The following is a 21,730-nucleotide window of genomic DNA, read 5'->3' on the forward strand; positions in this document are numbered from 1 at the left end:
TACTGGTGAAAACCATCTCCTGAACACCAAAGAAGTGAAGTTGGTGATTGCTGTCTATGGCAGAATAGTGATTTCAGGGAAACTAAGAGATGGGATGTCCACTGGAGTAACAAGGAGGAGATGGGCAAGGAGAAGAAGAAACAGGAAGGAGAGCTACTGAATTCCTAGAGCTTGATTTTCAGAATTGCGGAGCACTCTCAACTCCAACTAAAGTCAACAGAAGTAGAGGGTGCTCAGCAACGCTGAAAGTCAGATACCTGGTCTACTGACAGATGGTCATCAAATCACATAGCAAAGCTAAAGACCACTCAGGCTAGCTAGTACAACCTTCATCCATTATATTTCCCCCTCATGTGACTTATCTCAGATTTTCTGAATACTTCCAGTGACTTCCTCTTTAGTCTACTTTAATGACTGACAACTCTAACAAACAACATTTTTTCTCAATGCCTAGTATGAATTCTCATTTTCCACTTCAGATCAGTACTCCTTGTTTTGCCATACTCAGATGAGGTGTATAAGCCTTTTTCTTCACGGATGTTATTTCAATGGAAGTATTTATACAGTGACCTACATTTAACTCTTTTCCCAGATTGTAGATCAACTTTTGTACAGTCTCATATTCAAAACTGTCCTCCAATCATAGTGTCATTCTAATTGCCCTTTTTAAATCCAGTATAGCATTTCAGTATCCTTTAAATAATGCAAGGATCAGAACTGAATGCAATATTCTGTACTCTGCAAAGTGGCATTACCGTCTTTGAAATTTTGCTTTTGATTCTTCTTTAAATATACTTGAGAAAGTACTAGCTCCACTCCTCCCGCCCCACCCCCCAATATAATAATGCGGCATTACAGGTTTCTGTTCAGTTTCTCTCTTATCCTGTCTTTTTCTGATTCAAAACTTTCTAAATAGTTCTCTCTCATTTTATACTGGTTACCATTTCTCCCCAAATGTATTACTTCGGATTTATTTATAGTGTATCACCTTGCTGACAGCAACGAAAAATTTCTAATCTTTTCTGATTGTTCCGCAGTTTTGATGACTCCTTATGTATATTTCCTATCCCTTTGATTTTGTATTGTCTGTAAATTTAACTTGAAACAGAGTCTATTTCCTCAAGATCATTAAAAAAACAACTAAACAGTATAGGTCTGAACACTGATTGCTGTGGAACACCATGAAAAACATTCCCTATCTGGAGGTGGTACTATTATTATTCTATTCATAGTCAGTCAGGCAGCTGTTAATCCATGTTACTGTATTTTTACCTAGACCGTTATTTTTCCTATTTTTTTAAACATTGTACTATATTCAATGCTTTAAATGAAATCCAAATACTGCATATTATGTCCACTGCACATTCTTGGCCACCAACATAAAATTATAGCAGAGAATACTATCACATTCACTTGGCAAGATCTGTTTTTCCATTAGCTCTTGTTTATCAATCAATAAATATCTTTTTTCCCCCTCAAATGTAGGCAGATGCAGTCCCTTAACATACTATTTAATCATCTGTAATAAAGCAGAACCTACAGGCCCCAACTGAGATCAGGGCCTCACCGCACTTGGTACTGTTCATACAATAAGAAGAAGTCCTTGCCCAGAAGACCTTACAATTAGGGCTGTCGATTAATCACATTTAACTCACACGATTAACTAAAAGAAAACTAACTGTGATTAAAAAAATTAATTGCGATTAATCACGCTGCAAACAGTAGAATACCAATTGAAATGTATTAAATATTTTTGGATGTTTTTCTACATTTTCAAAAGTGTACAGTGCTCACTATATTATTTTTTATTACAAATATTTGAACTGTAAAAATGATAAACAAAAAAACAGTATTTTTCAATTCACCTGTAGTGCAATCTCTATGGTGAAAGTGTAACTTACAAATGTACATTTTTTTTTTGGTTACATAACTACACTCAAAAACAAAATAATAAAATTAAAACTTTAGAGCCTACAAGTCCACTCAGTCCTACTTCTTGTTCAGCCAATCATTAAGAGAAACAAGTTTGTTTACATTTATGGGAGATACTGCTGCCTGCTTCTTATTTGCAATATCACCTGAAAGCGAGAACAGGCATTCACATGGCACTTTTGTAGCCAGCGTTGCAAAGTATTTACATGCCAGATATGCTAAACATTTGTATGTCCCTTCATGCTTTGGCCACCATACCAGAGGACATGCTTCCATGCTGATGATGCTCGTTAAAAAAATAATGTGTTAATTAAATTTGTGACTGAACTCCTTGGGGGAGAATAGTATGTCTCCTTCTCTGTTTTACCCACATTCTGCCATATATTTCATGTTATAGCAGTCTTGGATGATGACCCAGCACATGTTCCTTTTAAGAAAACTTTCACAGCAGATTTGAAAAAATGCAAAGAAGGTACCAATGTGAGATTTCTAGAAATAGCTACAGCACTCGACCCAAGGTTTAAGAATCTGAAGTACCTTCCAAAATTTGAGAGGGTCGAGGTGTGGAGCATGCTTTCAGAAGTCTTTAAAGAGCACAAGGCTAACCTTCTCTATCATAACTTCAAATATGTTGCCCATGACAGAGATTAGCCATTAAACAAATTGGTTAATAGTTTCCATTATCTTTTTATTTTCTTTTACTCTTTTTAGAGATTAATTTTTCTGATGAGATTCAGTTGATTTTTCACAGCTGCATCCCACCAACTGTCTCCTTTGATTTTTTGCCTATGTACCTATTAATACGCAACATAAATATAATTTATGTCAAGGTTAATCTATTTACTTACCCAAAGTCAGTTACCATCTTCTTTAAAGATAACTACAATTACTCCTTTATTACCACTACCCCAACCAACAAAACAAAAAAATCACTCAATTCTCATGCAACAAGAATCTAGATGTTTTTGCATCCCATCTTGGACCTTCTTTATTTCAGATGTACCAGCAAATTATACCCATTATATATTTGCATGTTTGATCTTCTTAAACTACCCTATGGTCTGCTTTCTGACCAGATTTATGCCACCGAAGACCAACATGGTCTTTGCATGTTTACCGACTTTGAACAATTTCAGCACTTTAGTGCTTAGACCTTGTGTGTGTTGCTTGATGAACATGGCTAGCCACAAATTCCATTTTATTTTATTTAGAACTTAGTATTTATCTCAGCATCATTCTCCCAAGCAAAAAGGGCTCAACTTAACTCCTTCCAGAGCTGTCAACCATAAAGAGCTACTGAAGGTTCTCTCTATGAGGTAATGCAAGGTATTCCATATGAAGCAATCTACTACAGTAACTCCTCACTTCAAGTCGTCCCAGTTAATGTTGTTTCGTTGTTACGTTGCTGATCAATTAGGGAACATGCTCGTTTAAAGTTGTGCAATGCTCCCTTCTAACGTCGTTTGGCAGCCGCCTGCTTTGTCCACTGCTTGCAGGAAGAGCAGCCTGTTGCAGCTAGTTGGTGGGGGCTTGGAACAAGGGTGGACTGGCAGCCCCCTATCAGCTCCCCACTCCCCTAAGTTCCCTGTGCAGCAGCTGCCCAGCAGGCTACCAATTACAGCTGTCTCTCCCCCCACTGCCATGTGCTGCTCCTGCCCTCTGCATTGGAGCTGCTCCCTGAGACTCCTGCTTGCTGTGCGGGGTGGAGGGGTGGAAGAGGGGGCTAATGTCAGGGTGTTCCCCTCCCCCCTGCTCCTGCACCCCACTTACCCCATCTTCCATAGAGCAGGGGGGATACACAACAGGAGCTTGCTGGCAGCAGCTGAGGTCTCAGCAAGCTGATCTAATTAACAAGGCAGTGTACTTAAATGCGCATCTATCACACACACTCTGTCTCTGTCTGTGATGCTCTCTCCCCTCCCTCCATTCCTGCTGCCTTGTAGAATGTGAGAGTTAACCCTTGAGGGCTCAGCCAATTGCTAGTTCATCATTTAGCAGTAAGGCATTCCCTGGGATATCCCACTCTCTGACTCCTCCACCTCAACTAAGCTTCACAATCATCATCACTGTGTACCAGAATTAAATTGTTTGTTTAAAACTTATAGTGAGTGTGTGTGTGTGTATATATATATATATATTAGTCTTTTGTCTGGTGAAAAAAATTCTCTGGAACCTAACCCCCTCATTTACATTAATTCTTATGGGGAAATTGGATTTGCTTAACATCATTTCGCTTAAAGTCGCATTTTTCAAGAACATAACTACAACGTTAAGTGAGGAGTTACTGTACCTTTAAGAGTAACAGGCTGAACAGGAATAAAGCCTGGGTATCTAGCATGTGAGTATAGGGCATTAAACACTAGGCTGCTGGGCAGACCAATGTTTATCAAACTGGGCTCTTGGCATCAATTAGAGTGGGGAGCCTTTTTCATTAAAATGCTTTTCAAAATGGAAGTAACTATTTTCCAAATGCACTCATTCTAAGAGATCTATTTTCTGTTTAGGGTAGGATGGTACTGACACTGCTAATCCTTATTAATGCTAATAAGAATGATATGCTTAACTCTCAAAACTGGTGGGAAAACAATGTTTTCAATTATTAATATCGTGACATGCCCAGGGTACAATCTAGACTGATGAACAGCTGAGTCACCTCAGCCCTTTAATGTGGTGTGCCCTTTACACTGCTTTGCTGCTGTAGTCACCACTCCTGGTCTTCTCTCACACAGCCTCCCGCATGTACGTCACTCCCAGCTATATTGTAGGAGTGCTGCAGCCAGACACTCTTGAATTACACTGCAGTATGACACCAGCACATTCCCAGTCCTAGAATTTTTCCCCCCAGAAATGTGCATCTTGTACTGCTCTGCCTTCTCCCGGACAACAGAAGCTCACATCAAGTCCATCATTTTGTTAATAGAAATGATATACACAAATCCTGTATCCTAAATAGATTTTCTAAAACACTTCAATTCAAGCACACTGGATTAGATAAAAACAAACAAAACAAGCTTAGTAACTACAAAGAGACAGATTTTAAGTTAACACAAGTAAAGAGGCATAAAAGTCAGAATTGGTTACCAGGAAAATAAAAGTAAAATGCAACTAATGCCTAACAAAACTAGTGTCAATTCCAAGCAGTTTCTCTCACTACATGTTTCAACAGTTCTACTGACTGAACTACTTTCAGTCAGGATCTCTTCCCTACTCCAATGCTGCTTCCTTTGTTCTTCGGGTGTCATGAATGCCGTGGGCAGAGAGAAAGGGAGGGACCTTTTGGGTTGTCTCACTTTTCTTTTTATAGCCCTCTCCTTCCTTTGAGAAGCTTCTCCAGCTGGGAGCAGTGCGCCAAGCCGTCTCGCTGGAAAAGAACCCTATGCTGTTTCTTTGCTAAGGTATAACTACATCACTCAGGGGTTTGAAAAAAATCTAGACCTTTGAGCAATGTAGTTAAACTAATCTAACCCCCTCCCTGTGTAGACAGCACTATGTCAGTAGGAGAGCTTCTTGGGGAGGTGGTTTTACCACGTTGATGGGAGAAAAAACAGTTACCTTTTCCGTAACTGGTGTTCTTCAAGATGTGTTGCTCATGTGTATTCCACAATAGGTGTGCGTGCTCGCCATGTGCACTGGTGCCCAAAGTTTTTCCCCTAGCAGTACCCGTAGGGGGGAGCACCCCCCGCAAGTCCTAGAGTAGTGCCTGCCTGGCGTGGTATAAGGGGAGCTGTGCGCTCCCCCCACCCTCAGTTCCTTCTTGCCAGGCAACTCCGACAGAGGGGAAGGAGGGCGGGATGTGGAATAGACATGAGCAACACATCTCGAAGAACACCAGTTACGGAAAAGGTATCTTTTCTTCTTCGAGTGATTGCTCATGTGTATTCCACAATAGGTTATTCCAAGCTATATCTGTTGGAGGTGGGTAGGAGTTCACAAGTTACCCAGGACGGAGGACAGCCCTGCCGAACCCGGCGTCATCCCTGGTTTGGGAGACGATCGCATAGTGCGAGCTGAACGTGTGAACCGACGACCACGTGGCGGCCCTACAAATGTCCTGAATGGGGACATGGGCCACAAAGGCAGCCGACGAGGCCTGTGCCCGGGTCGAGTGTGCCCTCACAATGGGAGGGTGGGGGAACGCCCGCCAGCTCATAACAGGAACAGATGCACAAAGTGATCCAATTGGAAAGCCGCTGAGTGGAAACTGGCTGGCCCCTCACGCACTCAGCCGAGGCAACAAACAGTTGCAAGGACTTTCTGAATGGCTTAGTCCGCTCAAGGTAGAAAGTCAGAGCCTGCCACACGTTGAGCATGTGGAAGCGGCATTCCTCACTGGATGCGTGAGGCTTAGGGCAGAGGACCAGTAAAAAATGTCCTGACCCATGTGGTAGGCGGAGACCACCTTTGGGAGGAACACGGGGTGTGGGCAGAACTGGACCTTGTCCTTATGAAAGACCATGTATGGCGGTTCGGAGGTCAGGGCCCTGAGCTCCGAGACTCCCCTGGCCGACGTGATTGCAACCAGGAAGGCCACCTTCTATGAGAGGTGAGACCAGGAGCACATGGCCAGTAGTTCAAACGGGGGCCCCAGGAGACAAGTCAACACTGTGGAACCAGGGGTCTAGAATACGGGAAAAGACTGTCTAGACCCTTAAGGAACTGGCCAATCATAGCATGGGAAAACACTGCGTGTCCTTGCACTGGCAGATAGAAGGCCGATAAGGCCACCAGGTGCACCTTGACAGACGAGAGCGCCAGGTGAAGAGACCAGTGAGGTGCTTTGGGTGTTGGCCGGCACCGGAGAATCCACCATCTGGTCGGACTCCAGGCACGGCACCGAGGACAATCGTCCCACCAACTCCTTTGTCAAGGGTCGGGAGAGGGAGGCCGACGATGCTTCCGAAGCTCCGGCCACCGAGTGAGCTCCCACCAGGGGCCACGGTGCCCACTGGGCCGGCCACGACACTCAGTGCCACTGCACCTGCTGTGGCACCGGTGGGGCCGGTTGCCCAGGTTGGCCAGTCTGGCCACAAACGGAGACTGGGTTGATGTAGGATCTGCTGCTATCTCTTGACCAGGAGGAGCGGCAGTGCCGGAATCTGCGATGGTCACGGGACCGCGATCTTGACGTGGAGGACCGGTACCGACGGTAATGTTTGGTCCGTGAATGGCCTCAACGGGTGGACCCGCAATGGTGAGGTGCCAGCGATCGACACCCGGGGCTGCGGTGCCTTGGCGGAAACTTGCAGCAGGAGCCCGAGCAGAAACGGCATCGATGACCGTGCTGTGACTGACTGCAGTATCCAATCTGGGATGAGGACCAACGACAATGTCCGCCGTGGTCCCGTCGATATCCGCTTTCTGAGGAGGACCGGTGCCGCGAGTTCTGGCCAGATGGAACCCAGCCCAAGAGTCTGGTTGGCATCGAGGGTGATCCACGTGGACTCTGCCGTGACCGGACGTTTGGACCGAGACCGGTACCAAGCTGGGGGTGACTGCGGAGATCCCAGCGGAGGCTTGCCTCTGGAGCGTGGGGCCGACATTGGCGGCGCTCCAGGCACCAGCATGGACAAGACGTCCCGGGCCACCTGGAGGGCTTCGGGCGTGGACGGCATCCGGACATCCGGAGGGGGCGCAGCTCCCCTTATACCGCACCAGGCAGGTGCCACTCCAGGGGTTACGGGGGGCGCTCCCCCCTACGGGTACTGCTAAGGGAAAAACTTCCAGCACCAGTGCACATGGCGAGCACGCACACCTACTGTGGAATACACATGAACAATCACTCGAAGAAGAATTCTCTCCTGTCAGCTTAGAGCGTCTACATTAAAGTACTGCAGCTGCGCCGATGCAGATTTTAAGTATAGAAGTTCCCCAAGATGTAGATTTTTTGCCCATACCCCCTTTCCCGCTAATAGCTAGCCACTTAACAGGTGATGGCCCATTTGACCTTGTTTACACCTGGCTGAGGTGTCAGCTTGCCCTCTGTCTCAGAGGAACTGGTTTGAACACGCCCCAGACTTGAAACAAGTCTTAGTAACACCATACAATGGAATCTTATAACTTTACATATGCTACCACATATTTTATTAGGACACTACCGACCAGCACATTCTGAGTTTTCAAAAGGTACCTTACAAGGCATACTTTGTACAAAAATTATTACAATAGTGCGCCAGGGGTGAATACAGGGGTACAGACTGTCAAATATTTCCTCAGGAAGTAAGATTAAATACACTAGCTAGAGGTAGGCAAGTTCTTTGCAAGCACACACATCAACCTTGACTTGCATTACCCCGGCCATTCATGTCCTGAGTCTCCTTATGACTGTGACAATGAACCACAATCCAGACCTGCAGTGTCCCTTAATACTCCAGTCTTTGGCTTCTACCGAACAAAGTCTGTCATTTATGATGAACAGTGCTGTGGTATTGTTTGCACAATGAAAACTAGGATGGGTAGAATAAAACTAAGTTTTCCAATGTGATGATTTAGCTCATTTCTATAGTATTATGTCCCCACTCTGCTTACCAACTTCCTTTATGAAAACAATGTTATCAAACCAAATAATTTCAGAGAATGCTTGAGGATCAAGTTGGGGAGTATGGAAAAGAGAAAGTTTGTATAGCACACTGTACTTGGACAACAGAATAGCCCTGGAATACCGGTGTGAGTAGTAGCAGTATATTAATTATCAGCCTGTCATTCAGATCCTATTTCAGAAGTTAATGAAGCCGCTTTGCAAAAGGGCAACCTCCTGAGGAGAAGAGTGTAAATAATGTATATGAAATGAGGGAAGTGGGGATGTGGGAAGAGAATCAGCACATCCCTGCAAGGTCAAGTTGGAATGCATCACTAGATCGATGGCTGGTTCTGGCAGGGCTCTACTATTGAAAAGCCTGCAGCCCACTATGAGTCATAGAATGAATTAGTGCCAACAGATGTTGCTACAGGCACGTGGCTGACAAAAGGGAAATACCGAGTGACCAGGTTCAAGAATGTGATGGGGACACAGGAGAATGACAACATTTCTTACAACAAACTTGCTTTGAAGTAGTTATCAACAGTCTTTTCATGCTCCAACAGCCAATAGTTCTTCTTGCTAAAACAGTACAAATCAATTGGGAGTTTTAAAAAGACACTGTCTCATTTTTCAGAGTGCAGCAGAATGAGAAATAGACATTTGTGGTAGACCGGATGTGTTTCCCTGCTTTTACATACCATACATCACTGGAGCAGACAGTCCCTAAGACACAGTGGTGTAGCAATCTAAAAATTGTGGGGCCAGCAGAGGGAGCATCTTTTATTACTTAAAAAGCATTGAGGTTTTTTGGATAAAATGTAAAGAAAAAAGGATAGTTGGATTCTCTCTCTCATTAAAATCTGAGGACAAATTTAATGTTTATGTAATGAAGGACTGGGAATGTGGTTTAAGCTAGACATAATGTGGCCTGGTACCTTGGAAGCTTCCCCCTTGGACATGCCAGTACACCTCACTTCTGACATGCAGTAGCCTCCGTTTTTAGAGCCAGCTTTAGGATTTTCGGAACCCACCATGATCTTAGATCACATCAAGAGCAATGCAATGGTTGTGTTCTTATTGCCTCAATGTATGTCACTTCAATATACGGCAACGCTGAGTCATGATGCAATATTCACAACAACATTTTGGGATGAATAGTAGCTTTACTTCATTTACTGTCCCTTTGTCCTCTGCCATCTGGAATGCAGATGCTCCCCTCTCAGTCTTTAAGCCACCATTCATTAAACTACCCATTTAACACCAACATCTATGAAATTATACACTGATCCTGCAAAACAAAAAACTGCTATGATTTCCCAGTAACTCTTCCTCCTCATATGCCCGCAAGTCCCTTGATGTGTCTTGATTCCTACCTAAAACCTAAGGCCACAGCGTCCTCCCACTCTTGGGGGTTTCATTGGCTAAAACCTGCATTGTCTGGTATGCCCGTCCTGGACTCTCTCAGATTACTGCCAATGCTCTCAATCCTGACTTGAGACCTCCCCCCGCTATTCCAATCTTGGATGTTTTTATTTTTTTAAGCAAAAATTCATGATAAAAATGTATGATGTGACAACTGGTTTAATTGATGGGAGTATTAACTAGTGACTACAAGAGCAACAAAGTAATTTTTTGTTCTGACCTATGGAAAAATATGGGTGCAAGTCTCCAAGGGTAAGCATTGTTACCATAAACCACAACATATATGCCTATTAAGTATCTTTTCTACATGCATCGTTCTTTGTTCTAAAATCTCAATGGCCTTAAGAAGGCGTGTATAAATACCATAATACTTCCAATTATTAGTTATCTAGATTTGTTTATTTTTAAAATAGATTTTTCCCCTGGAGATCAAGTACACTACGCACACACACATTTTAAGTGAAGTTTCACCTTATTTTGTACATACAGTACCACAACCCAGCTAAGTCACAATGTCCAGTTAGCACTGACCTTCAGTATATTTCGGCCATCAAATGTCTCCCGTTCCTTGAAAGATGATTTGCCTGTAGTTGTATTATTTTGCTCTTCAACTGTGAAAAAGTCACGAGAGAGAACTTCAGATGGGACGATACTTTGCACTGTCTTCCCCCTCTAAAGTCTATGTATCCAGTTAATAAAACATTTAGTACACAAGTCTCACTTCATTTTTATGTGAGCAAAATTTGCAATTTAATTTAAAAAGGAAACACCCCAAATCACAAATATTGTTGTGAGGATTTTGTAAGGCTGACAGCACAATGTAATAGAATCAGCCGGGGAAAGCAGATTCCAATTTCTCTGGCCTGTCAGAAATTCAGCAATGACAAGCTCATGCATCTCCTGGGATACCAGAAAGTACCTTACTGCGTATATGATCATAATGCAAAGCACATTCTTGACAGCATCTAGAATATCTGGACTGGTCTCTGAGACATGTCCCTGCACTTTTATTTATATATATATATATATATATATATATTATATATAAAAATAAATATATATTTTATATATATATAAATATATACACACACACACACACATAAATATATAAAAATAAAACACACAAACAAAAGAAATACATTAAACAAACATTAAGATTGCAGTCATGTCCAGAAATGTTAGGAACTGCAACCTTGTGTTTATGCACAATAATACTGTCTTTAAGTATATGATCACATCCTATTTTTTCCATAAGACACCTCTTCCTCATTCAGTGAAGGATAGTTATTCAATATTTCTTTTTATCAACATTTAATGTATGGTCCAAGGCCTCACTTAACATAGACCATCCAAACCCTGCTGCACTGAATACAAAGTTATTTGTTTCCTCATAGACATTTCTATGGTGCCTCTACCACAGCATCTGAGTGCTTCACAAACATTAATGAATTTATCATCAGAACACCTGTCTGAGAACAGGTAGTATTACTATCCTCATTTTATAGCTGGTGAACTCAGGCACCGGAAGATTAAGGCCAAAACTGTCAAAAAAATTCCACTAATTTTCAATGCCTAATTGACACCCCTATGGTCTGATATTACTACATAGCATCTTCCATATGCAAGCCATCTTAGAGTGCTTTATAAAGTAATGAGTTAGATAAGAAATAAGTTACAGCCTGCAAGTGCAGATACTGTTTTGGCAGAAATAGCAGACATTAGGCACTCAGCAATAGCTCATATTCAGCCTTGGACAGCAGAACCTCATTTAACAAGAAAGGGAATATTGATGAAAACAATGGAACTATTTTCAAAGTCATATGAAATCTTTAACTTCTCCCCCAGAGATGATTATATAGGGCCATGGTTTAACTTCTCATCGAAGGTCAAATAATAATGCAGCACACCTGCTATTACTGCACTTGAATGCAACGGCAGTGTATATGAGTGTACTAGTGTAGGACTTGAACCAATTATCTTTTGGCCCAGAGCCAATGAATGCTATGAAGTGAGCTGCAGCAATACCTAGACACATAATACCAGGGAACACAGCACTTCCTGTTCAGTGGTACTACTGTAGTTCAGATTTTCCAGAAGGGTTCTAAAGATACTCACGATTTGTGTCTTTCCTGAAGACAGTGTTCATGATGGTAGCATGGAGTTTCACCCTATCCCACTCCTTCATCAGCAGCCCAGAGGTCACAAACTGCTCCATGAGTCTATCAGCTATTAGCTGTAATCTAAGAAGGTGGGGGAGGGGACAAATAGGACTTTACAAAGCCAAGAGAAAAATACTTGTTTTGCCCACTTTTACTCTCCTGTCCAAAAGAGGGTAGTGTATGTGTAAAATGAAGTCTCGATATGTGAAAAGGAAAAACTGAATGAAACTCTATTGAAAAGATAACAGACTAATCAAAATCCTGCCAGGCAAGACTAACTCCTTGTTTTTGTTTTTACTCAGTTGCTTTTGTATTTAGAAACAGGATAGTTTTTTGTTTCTATTTTGGTAATGTCTGAGGGGACAGGGAAAAAGGAGAGCTCATGCAAATAAGGAAACAAATATAAAAGTTCTGGCTGTTTGCAAAGGCTCCTGGATAATAACTTCTGTTACAAATATTTCATTAAAAGAGGACATTGGCATAGTAGGACATTTACATGATTTGATGTGATAGATTATATTGGAATTTGAAGGATGTATTTTTCTAAATATCTGCAGGTTTTTCATACTGTTCGCCCTTCACAACATAAGTAATGCCTCACCACACTACAGGCAGTGAGCATTCAACACAACCCAAAATTCCTATCCATTAAAACAGGGGTAGGCAACCTATGGCACGCATGCCAAGGCAGCATGCGAGCTGATTTTCAGTGGCACTCACACTACCCGGGTCCTGGCCACCAGTCCAGGGGGCTCTGCATTTTAATGTAATTTTAAATGAAGCTTCTTAAATATTTTAAAAACCTTATTTACTTTACATACAACAATAGTTTAGTTATATATTATAGATTTATAGAAAGAGACGTTCTAAAAACGTTAAAATGTGTTACTAGCACACGAAACTTTAAATCAGAGTGAATAAATAAAGACTTGGCACACCACTTCTGAAAGGTTGCCGACCCCTGCATTAAAACAAGATATAAGCATACTAAATGGTCACCATCCATGTCCATGAATACAATTCACTCGATAGTTCCCCATTTCACCACTAGATGCCACAACCTGGGTCTCTCAATTCCAATCAGGAAGACAGACATAGAGCAGTATTAGAACCAACTCCAAATATCACTTGTTGAGCCCTCAGAATTTAACTATACAGCCTACTTACTGGCTTTGTGCTGCCTCTTATACGCTTCCACTGGTCATATGATAATTTCAACACACTCAAACTGATTGTCATGGTTTTTAGTCACTTACCTTCTGGCTTTACATCAGCGATTTTTACAATTAGCAATGACAAAGATTAAATGAATATCATTACAGACAATACTAAAACAAATTAACAGGGAACAGCTCAAGTAAAACTGGTGCTTTATGATGTTATAAAGTTAATCAAGGAAATATAACAAATTAGAATGAATTATAATGGGAGTATTTGCCATGTGGGAAGCATCAGAGCATGATCTCTCTTAGGCTGAGCCAGTATATATGCAGAAGGGCTCTCGTATCTAATACCACCTATGGTTATGCAAGCTAAGATAGGGAAATCAAATCTGCTTTATAGCATAAGCTGATCAAGAACATGCAAAGATCAGGCAGGAACTCCACCCTTTACATCGCCACGTACAGCATAGTACAGTTAGCTAGGTGCCTTATGTGGAATGGGAGGAAATAGGAAGGTAAACTTTCCTCTGTGGTTCACTTACTGGCTATTGCGAGAAGCAAGATACCAAACTTGGACCAAGGGTCTGATTTGGCATAGCAAACCATGTGGATACCCTTATCCTCGTTAAATCCCTCTTCCAACACTAGCCTTGCAGCTGAGAAGCAATACTCTGTACTGCTACATATTTCTCAGGGCAGAAAGTACCACCACTTGAATCAGCATTATCAGTTCTTAGTGGAGAAGAGGCGCTTGGCATTATTCAATAGCAGTCTCTCTAATCAGAGCAAAATTGAGGGATTTGGATAGTTCCATTTACTACTACTTAGAGGCCACCAACTGGCCAAAAAAGCATCCTTTGAAGTTTCAGGATGAAAAATGAAGTGTGGGCAATTTTTAGGGATCTTCCAAGAAAATAAATGTCTTCCCTTCCTTTTCTATCTGCAGAACAGACTTCAAATCTGAAGGAGGAGGGTTGTGTGTGAAAGCCGAGTGCCACTGTAACAGGCCAACTCGTTCCTTTCCCTCAGGGCTAGCTGCCTGGCTTCCTCCATAACAGATCATTTCTGCGGATAAGTCAGGCTTCCTACGTCCTCTCCTCCCAGTGCTGTACTGCACATCGTGGCAGACATAAGCAGTGCTGCCATGACTGCAATATCCACTTTCACTGCAGCCTTAGTGTCTGTCCCCTTCTCCTGAAAACTAATACAACCCTGCGATTCTCTGGGCTTCCCCACATTTTGGTCCCAGCAACCAACTCTGGCTTTATTTCCTCCCTCTGCTCAATCACATTAGGGGTTCCTGTGACCTTCACAGCCCCACTTCATTCCCTCACCTCAAGCACCCAGGCTGACACACTTCTGTGAACATACAGACTATTCCCATCCACCCACTCTTTGACTCCTGCTCTTTGACTCTCCCCCAGGCGTGGTTCCTACAGCCCCTAAAGGGTGAGCCAGCCTGTAACTCTCAATGTCCCAGCTCTGAGCTTTACTCTCACCCTATACTCAGGGCCAGATAACCTTTTGTGGACCTGTCGCCAAATATATTTGTGGGCCCCCATTGAGGCAATGGAGAATAGCGCAGGGAGGTCAGTCCGCAGACCGAGGGGCCAGCCAGGGGCATGGCATGACAGGGGTGGCCCCGCTCCGCCCAGCGTGAGGGCACTATTTACAAACCGGCAGTTGCCAGACGTACAGTGGCCCTGTGATGCCAGCATGCCCCTTCCCCTCGGGGGGGGGCAGGCCCATGCCACAGAGCCCCTGCCCAACACCCCCCCGACTCCCTATGACCAGAGCCCCCCCAGACCCACTATGCCCAGCACACCTCCAGAAATGCACAGCGCCCTGCATAATACCACCCCTGCCCAGCACTCCCTTGCCCACATTCCCACCACAACTGCCCAGCACCCCCCACAGAACCCCCACTCTCTATTGCCCCAACACACACATCTTCCCTGCCCCCTCACAGCCCAGCATCCCCCTCCAGACGCCCCAGAGACCCACTCCCCGCCTCCCAGCTGCACTCACCGGCCCTGCTGGGAGGTGACTGTCTGCTGGGCTGAGCCGGTAGTGCAGGGCTGGTCCTGGGGCCAAGAATTGCTCTGTTCCTTCAGGAGTGGTGCGATCAGCCAGGCCAAGGCCTGCCCCAGCTGGGCTTCCTCAAGATGCACTTGCCTGGAGGGGTCCAGCCAAATCCCCCCACACTTAGACTGGCCAGCCTTCTGCACCAGTCCCAGGTGGCTCAGCTCTGGGGAGACAGGCAGGGCCCCATAGGCCTGGAGCCAGAGGTGCACTGGGGTCCTGCCAGGGGGCAGAGAGGAGCAGGGGTGTGGGGCCAAGGGGTGTAGAGGAGCCCTCGGCCAGCCAGCAGGCAGGCCGAGAGGAACAAGTGGGGGGCGGGGGGAGGAGTGGGGTCTTGGGGCGCAGTGCGAGTGGAGTAGGCTGTGGCCCCCTCTGAGCATAGGCCTGGCTCCACAGAGCCATTGGCGCCATTGTAAACCTGGCACTGCCTATACTCCATCCCAGCTCCTACCTCAATCCAGCTTCCTTAAAAATTTTAACAGGCCCTCTTCATCTCCTTGGGGAAGGGAGTTTACAAGAATAGATCCCCTTCTCTGGCCCAAGATCCTTCTCAGCACCAACTTCCTTCCTCCTCTCCCTAACTGCTAACTGTGCTTCCTTCCCAGCTCCCCTCTTTGGCTCTCCATTGTACTGCAGTGAGGAGGAAAGCCACTTACAGAAGGAAGGATGACAAAAGGTGACCCCTCAAGGAAATGGAAAGCTAAAGCAACTTGTCTCCCTACCCCTCTCACGAGCAAGGAAAGCACAGGAACTCATGCGTCTCCTATCCCCTTTCAACAGGGCTCTAAGGAAAAGGATGCTGCAACAATGCACTTTTCAAAAATAAGGGGAAAGGCTGTCCCCAACATTACCTTACTTGCCATTACATCAGGTATTTTCTATAATGTGATCAGCAAATGATGGTTAAAAAATACTAAAATTCAAACTGACATTGTTAGGATTCAGCATTTAACACTTATAAGTATAAGGACAGTTCATACTCTGCTAAGAGGTAAAGTTTCAGGTTGCCTACAGACACAGAAAAACAATCAATCTGGTTCAAGGTCACACTTGGCATGTTTTCTTCACAACCATAAGAACTGAAAACATACTTGTGTTTTAGGAATATTTTAATTTTGCAGAGTCTGTCAGTGTGATCAGATCAATACACTTCGTTGGGACTTGCCTGCAGGCGGAGAGCTGGGTATTTGGGAACGAGTTGTCTTGCGCACTGTACCATCCCATGAGCATCATCTCTGCCCTGCTTATCATAGTTTCCCTTACCCAGCACAGGGGAGCATGAGCTCAGCCTTGCTTGACTCCATTATTCAACTATTAAGACTGCTAAAAACAAATGACATATGTCTGCAACACTACCAACAATCAATCTAAAGACCAAACACATCACAGCTTTAACACCACTGGGCTAGAAAGCAGTACCACCTCATCTTCTGGATTGTTAGTGTGATGCTCTCCAGTACTGCCCATCAGCTCAGAGAACAATAAGTTTGTTTTCATTACATTATTTCTGCCTCCTCAGGTACTGTCTGCGTACCCCCTGTGGAATGAAAGAGGGAAAGCACAGGGAACTCACTTGTCTGATCCATCCTTCATGTGAACTTTTGCATAAAGAACATCGATCATGGCAGGGTCATCATTCATGTATTCTATCCCTGCCACCTCCACGGTCAGGGATTTGCCTCCAACAATTTTGCTAAAAAACAAAAAGTTCCAAGATATTTAAAAAAAAACTTATCAATTTTGAATACAAAAGTACGTGAATCCATGTTTTACTGTTTAAGCTACATTTATTTACCCTCATTCAAGTTTCCTAGCAGCGCCCACAACTACTACAAAAGTCAAGCAGCAATGCTTGTAAAAATGCTAGCCAGAGTCAAATCACGAATACCATTACAGGCCAAATCACTAATACAGTTTCCCACTTTGTTATGCTGAGAGGAACGCAGCAGTTCCAAGAACATAACATCCAACTTCCATTCCATAACCTAGCCAGTGCTGGAAAGCAGCCAGTTTCTTTCACAACTGTGCCTGCTGTATCCAGAATGAAAGCCTTGCCCTCTGACTCTGCAGGCCCCATGCATGGACTTCCTCTCTTATGACGACAATTCTGCATGGCTCAGTTGCTAAGCGCTCATTTCTGGGACAGAAAGTAATGGACTAAAGCATCAATAGGTCTTTGATTTATATCCCATTATATTCAGTCCAGTAATAAAATGGTAGGTGCTTCGTTACTAAGCCTGCTGTCATTTCAAGGATGCCTTGAACTGTGGTCTCTTCCGTATTTATCTTGAAGTATTTTGGAGAAAGTAGGTGCTAACAGGGCCCTAACCAACATTCTGTCTTCTAACAAGCAAGGTTCTAGAGTGTCCCTGGCTATGTGTAGATTATTGCTGAGTGCAGAATGGTGGCTCCGTTTGCTTGCATGCTAACAGACATACTCAGAGGAAAAGTTTACAAAGCATTGAGAACCCTCAGAACACATGAAAATGCCATTGGAGAGCTGAAATGGAGACCTATATTGTACACTGGATATCTGATGTTATAATTGAAAAGAGATCAACAAACAGACTAACCCATACTCTATCATCAACGCACAAACAGAACTCTAAGTTGGGGAAGTTTTGCATATGGACTGATGCCATTATATAATCCCCATAAGCTTCATAAAAATGCCTGTTTAAGAATAATCATCATCAATTCCCTCAAAATATTAAGGCCTCACTTTGAAATTGGGTGACAGAAACAGCTATAAATATTTTCTGAATTAAAAAAAAACAAAACAAAAAAAACAAGGACCTTGCTTGCAATAAACCTATAAAATTCTTCCCTTCAGTGACTGAATTTGGGACTTTTGGGGGATTGAAAGTGTATTAGATATTTAAACAAAAATGGTATCCTTTTATTTACTCTGCCCATGTGTTGAGAGTTCATATAGTGGAGACAACCTAAAATAGAGAAAATATATAAAGGGAGTAACCCTCTTCACTATTATATAAGGATTAATATATATTCAAGTCTACTAAAAAAATCTTTTATCCAAATAGGGAAATCCCCCTTCAGAGAACATTATGTTTTTAGCCACTTCAAACCATCTGGCTTTACATTTTACCCCAAAATAGCTATTCATCCATATTCTAATTATTTGAGTTTTCTTAAAGGGTTCCATATATAGGACTAACATTTCAGATCTTTTCATATAAGCCCTTGCTATAGTTAAAAAACCCTGAACCCTAAAGGGAACTTAAGCCATGTGTAGACCTTGTGGCTGGTCCTCTCTACAGGGTGACCGTCACACAGAACTGTAAGAAACAATTTTGCACATCTTTAAAGGTATGTTTACAGGGAGAGCTTTTTGTATTTTAAAACAATATTTACTGTGTGAAAAGCAGCAACTGATACCTTACCATGTCAAGAACTACTACAACAGTAATCTCCAACCTTTTTATGCCCAAGATCACTTTTTGAATTTAAGGGCAACCCAGGATCTATCTTGCCTCTTCCCCGAGACCCTGACCCTTCCCCAAAGCCCAGCCCATTCCATCCTCCCCCCACATCGCTTGTTCTCCCCCACCCTCACTTACTTTCACTGGGCTGGTGTTCGGGAGTGGTTGCGAGCTCTGGACTGGGGCCAAGGGATTCGCTGTGTAGGAGGAGGCTCTGGGCTGAGCCTGGGGCAGGGGTGCAGGGGGGCGTGAGGGGTGCAAGCTCTGGGAGGGTGTTTGGGTGCAGGAGAGGGCTTGGGGTGCTGGCTTAGAGAGTGGTCAGGGCTGGGGCAGGGGGTTGGGGTGCAGGAGGGAGGTTGGGGTGCTGGCTTAGAGAGTGGTCAGGGCTGGGGCAGGGGGTTGGAGTGCAGGAGGGGGCTTGGGGTGCTGCTTCTGGGAGGGGGCTCAGAGCTGGAGCCTGGGGTGCGGCTTCCCGAGGGCGGCACTTATAGCATGCAGTTCCCGGTAGGTGGTGCAGCAGTGCTAAGGCAGGCTCCCTGCCTGCCACGCTCCACGCTGTTCCTGGAAGGGGCCAACGCGCCTCTGCGGCCCCTGGGAAGAAGGGCTGGGGGCACGTGGCTCTGTTCACTGCCCCTCTCTGCAGGCACTTCTCCCAAAGCTCCCATTGGCCACAGTTCCCCGTTTCCGACCAATGGGAGCTGTGGCGGTGGTGCTTGCAGGCAGGAGCAGCACATGGAGAACCGTACCCCCTCCGCCCCGGTGTCATGGGACCGCGGCAGGCAGGGAGCCTGCCTTAGCGGCAGCCCTGATACACCAGCAGAGATCGCGATCGACTGGAAGATTCCCCAGGATCGACCAGTCAACCACTGTATACAAAAACATTTCAATCTGCACTTTACTTATTCATCACATGCTCTAAACCATACACTAAGTAATTTTTCAACATTTATGACTTATACAAATAAAAACCAAAACACAGAGGAACTGGCTTTTTACAAATTTTACAATAAAAATAATTAAACTTACTTGTTTCACAGAGGCTGTTCTTTTCCCTGGGAAGAGCATAACTGTGAAGGATTTTCACTGGGAAAAGCACTTGACATTGAGTGTAGTTTTTAAGTACTTTCAACATGCATTTAAAAATATTGAAAGTAAATATAATTTTGTTTGAAACAGTCTTTAGTTACTTCACAGGCAGACAATCTATAATTTGTACTCCCCAAGCACTTAGGTTCCTATGAAGTGTATCCCCTTTTCCTTATAGGTACATATGTACATGCCCCCACTTCCCTTCACAAACCAGAGAAGTGGTGGGAGAGGCGGAGTATGATTTCTCTGTTGGTAAGCTCCATTCTCTCCATTGGAAAGTCTTCTAGAAAATAAAGGGAGTGTCTCAAGCAGGGAGAAGTAATATAAAGAAGTTAACAAGATGCATGTATGACTTTGTACTAATCTTGTTAGCTTATCTTCAGTGCACCTGCTAGCGAAACCTCCTTTGTGATCTTCAGCAAAACTTCCAAATTAGAATAAAGAGAGTGAAACATTCTGGTAAGTAAGCCTCTCTCTTCCAGTACACCACACCCCATTCCAAAAGTTAGGGAAGGAGAAGCAGGAGTGTATGCACATACAGGTAAGGGGAAAACACTTCTTAGAAGTACTCATTCTAAAAAGATATGCGAGAGTGTTGTTTATCTTCATATAGCGTACAAATCCATCATCTGCATATAAATGTAAATAAATAGAAGTGAGTTAAAAACAAACTATTGACATATATTTAATTTTGGGGGTATGGGAAGTAACTTAAGGAATTAAAATGCTCAAATGACAGTGTTTTTTCCCAGGACAATCTATGAGAAAGATTCTATCAGAGTTTATTTGTTTACAAGGAAGATGGCAGTTTTCATAATATAAAGGCAGACCCCACTGATAAGACGAATGCTGAAACTTTCATGGGTGTTTAATCATATTTAACGTTTATTCTGTATAATGCTGTAAAAGTCTGGAGTCTTCATTTTAAAGCAGTAATGAGAATTTTAGCCATGTGCGATTCCTATGGATGGTTCATGGCAGCTGCATGTATAATTCCTCATGCACAGCTGTCAGAAATCAAGGAACAGTTTTATATAGTAAAAAGTCTTTGCAAAATTTTGGTAGGAAGAAAAAACTTCTTGTTTTAAGAAAATAAAATATCTCAGGCGGTCTAATATTTCTGGGTGTAGTCAGATTATCTCAGTACAACACCCATTAGACCAAACTTTCGCTAGTTCTAAACCTCAAATATTATGGTTTTAACATAGAAATTATGACAACCTTAGTGCATAGCAGCATTGAGCTAATATTTCAGACTGATTACTTATACAGTTCATCCTGTCTTTAAGGTTTTCTGCACAGGGCTACTTGCCTCAGGAAATGCATTTCAGGGGTATATTTGCATCTGTTCTTAGGCAGAAGGGAGGCAACTTGCCTGAAACTGTTGCAGACAAAAAGCGTTAAGACATTGAATTCCTCCTCCTCCTCCTCCGGCAGAGGAAAAAATAACCTGCGTTCATAGTAAAATAATGGGGACTGCTGGGATATAAAGAAATAACCACTGAAGGTTTCTGGCACACAGAGAAAGTTCCCAGTTATTGAGGCAAAATACAACTATGTCCTTGTCTTTCTTCTGGGTGGTTTTGTTTGAAATGTTTCCGTATTTTACACATTTTCAAACAATGATGCAAAACTGCTGAATTACAACAAACAGGTGAACCACTCTCTCCTGCATTAGTTACCCATGTTCTAAAACTAGTTTGGTTCTTCAAAAATCTGCACTCAGTGACCATGCCCCTCCCATGCCTTTATTTCACTTACTCAATAAAGTCCTCTTTACTTCTCTGCAGAAGTTCACATGCCTTCTGGATCTCCTGCTCATTCAGGAGCACTAGTGTCCCAATAGTAAGATGGAGCTTTGCTGGGTTCTGGAACAGACTGCTATTGACTCCATGATCCTATTGAAAAGGTAACAAAAAAAGA

The 21,730-nt window shown here is 43.4% G+C and overlaps 1 protein-coding gene across 5 annotated transcripts in view; it reads right to left on the reverse strand.

Moving 5' to 3' along the window:
- The window catches only part of ASCC1 (activating signal cointegrator 1 complex subunit 1), a 57,810-nt gene that overhangs the window by 16,043 nt on the left and 20,037 nt on the right, over window positions 1–21,730 (reverse strand). For all 5 annotated transcript variants that reach the window (XM_034776941.1, XM_034776939.1, XM_034776940.1 and 2 more), the window contains exons 6-9: window positions 21,569–21,705; window positions 16,849–16,968; window positions 11,987–12,111; window positions 10,403–10,482 (exon numbers count right to left, since the gene is read on the reverse strand). In XM_034776941.1, the coding sequence (XP_034632832.1) occupies window positions 10,403–10,482; window positions 11,987–12,111; window positions 16,849–16,968; window positions 21,569–21,705 (462 nt within the window). The remainder of the gene's footprint in view (window positions 1–10,402; window positions 10,483–11,986; window positions 12,112–16,848; window positions 16,969–21,568; window positions 21,706–21,730) is intronic.

Source organism: Trachemys scripta, chromosome 7 (genome assembly GCF_013100865.1).
Source record: "Trachemys scripta elegans isolate TJP31775 chromosome 7, CAS_Tse_1.0, whole genome shotgun sequence".
Taxonomy (NCBI): domain Eukaryota; kingdom Metazoa; phylum Chordata; order Testudines; family Emydidae; genus Trachemys; species Trachemys scripta.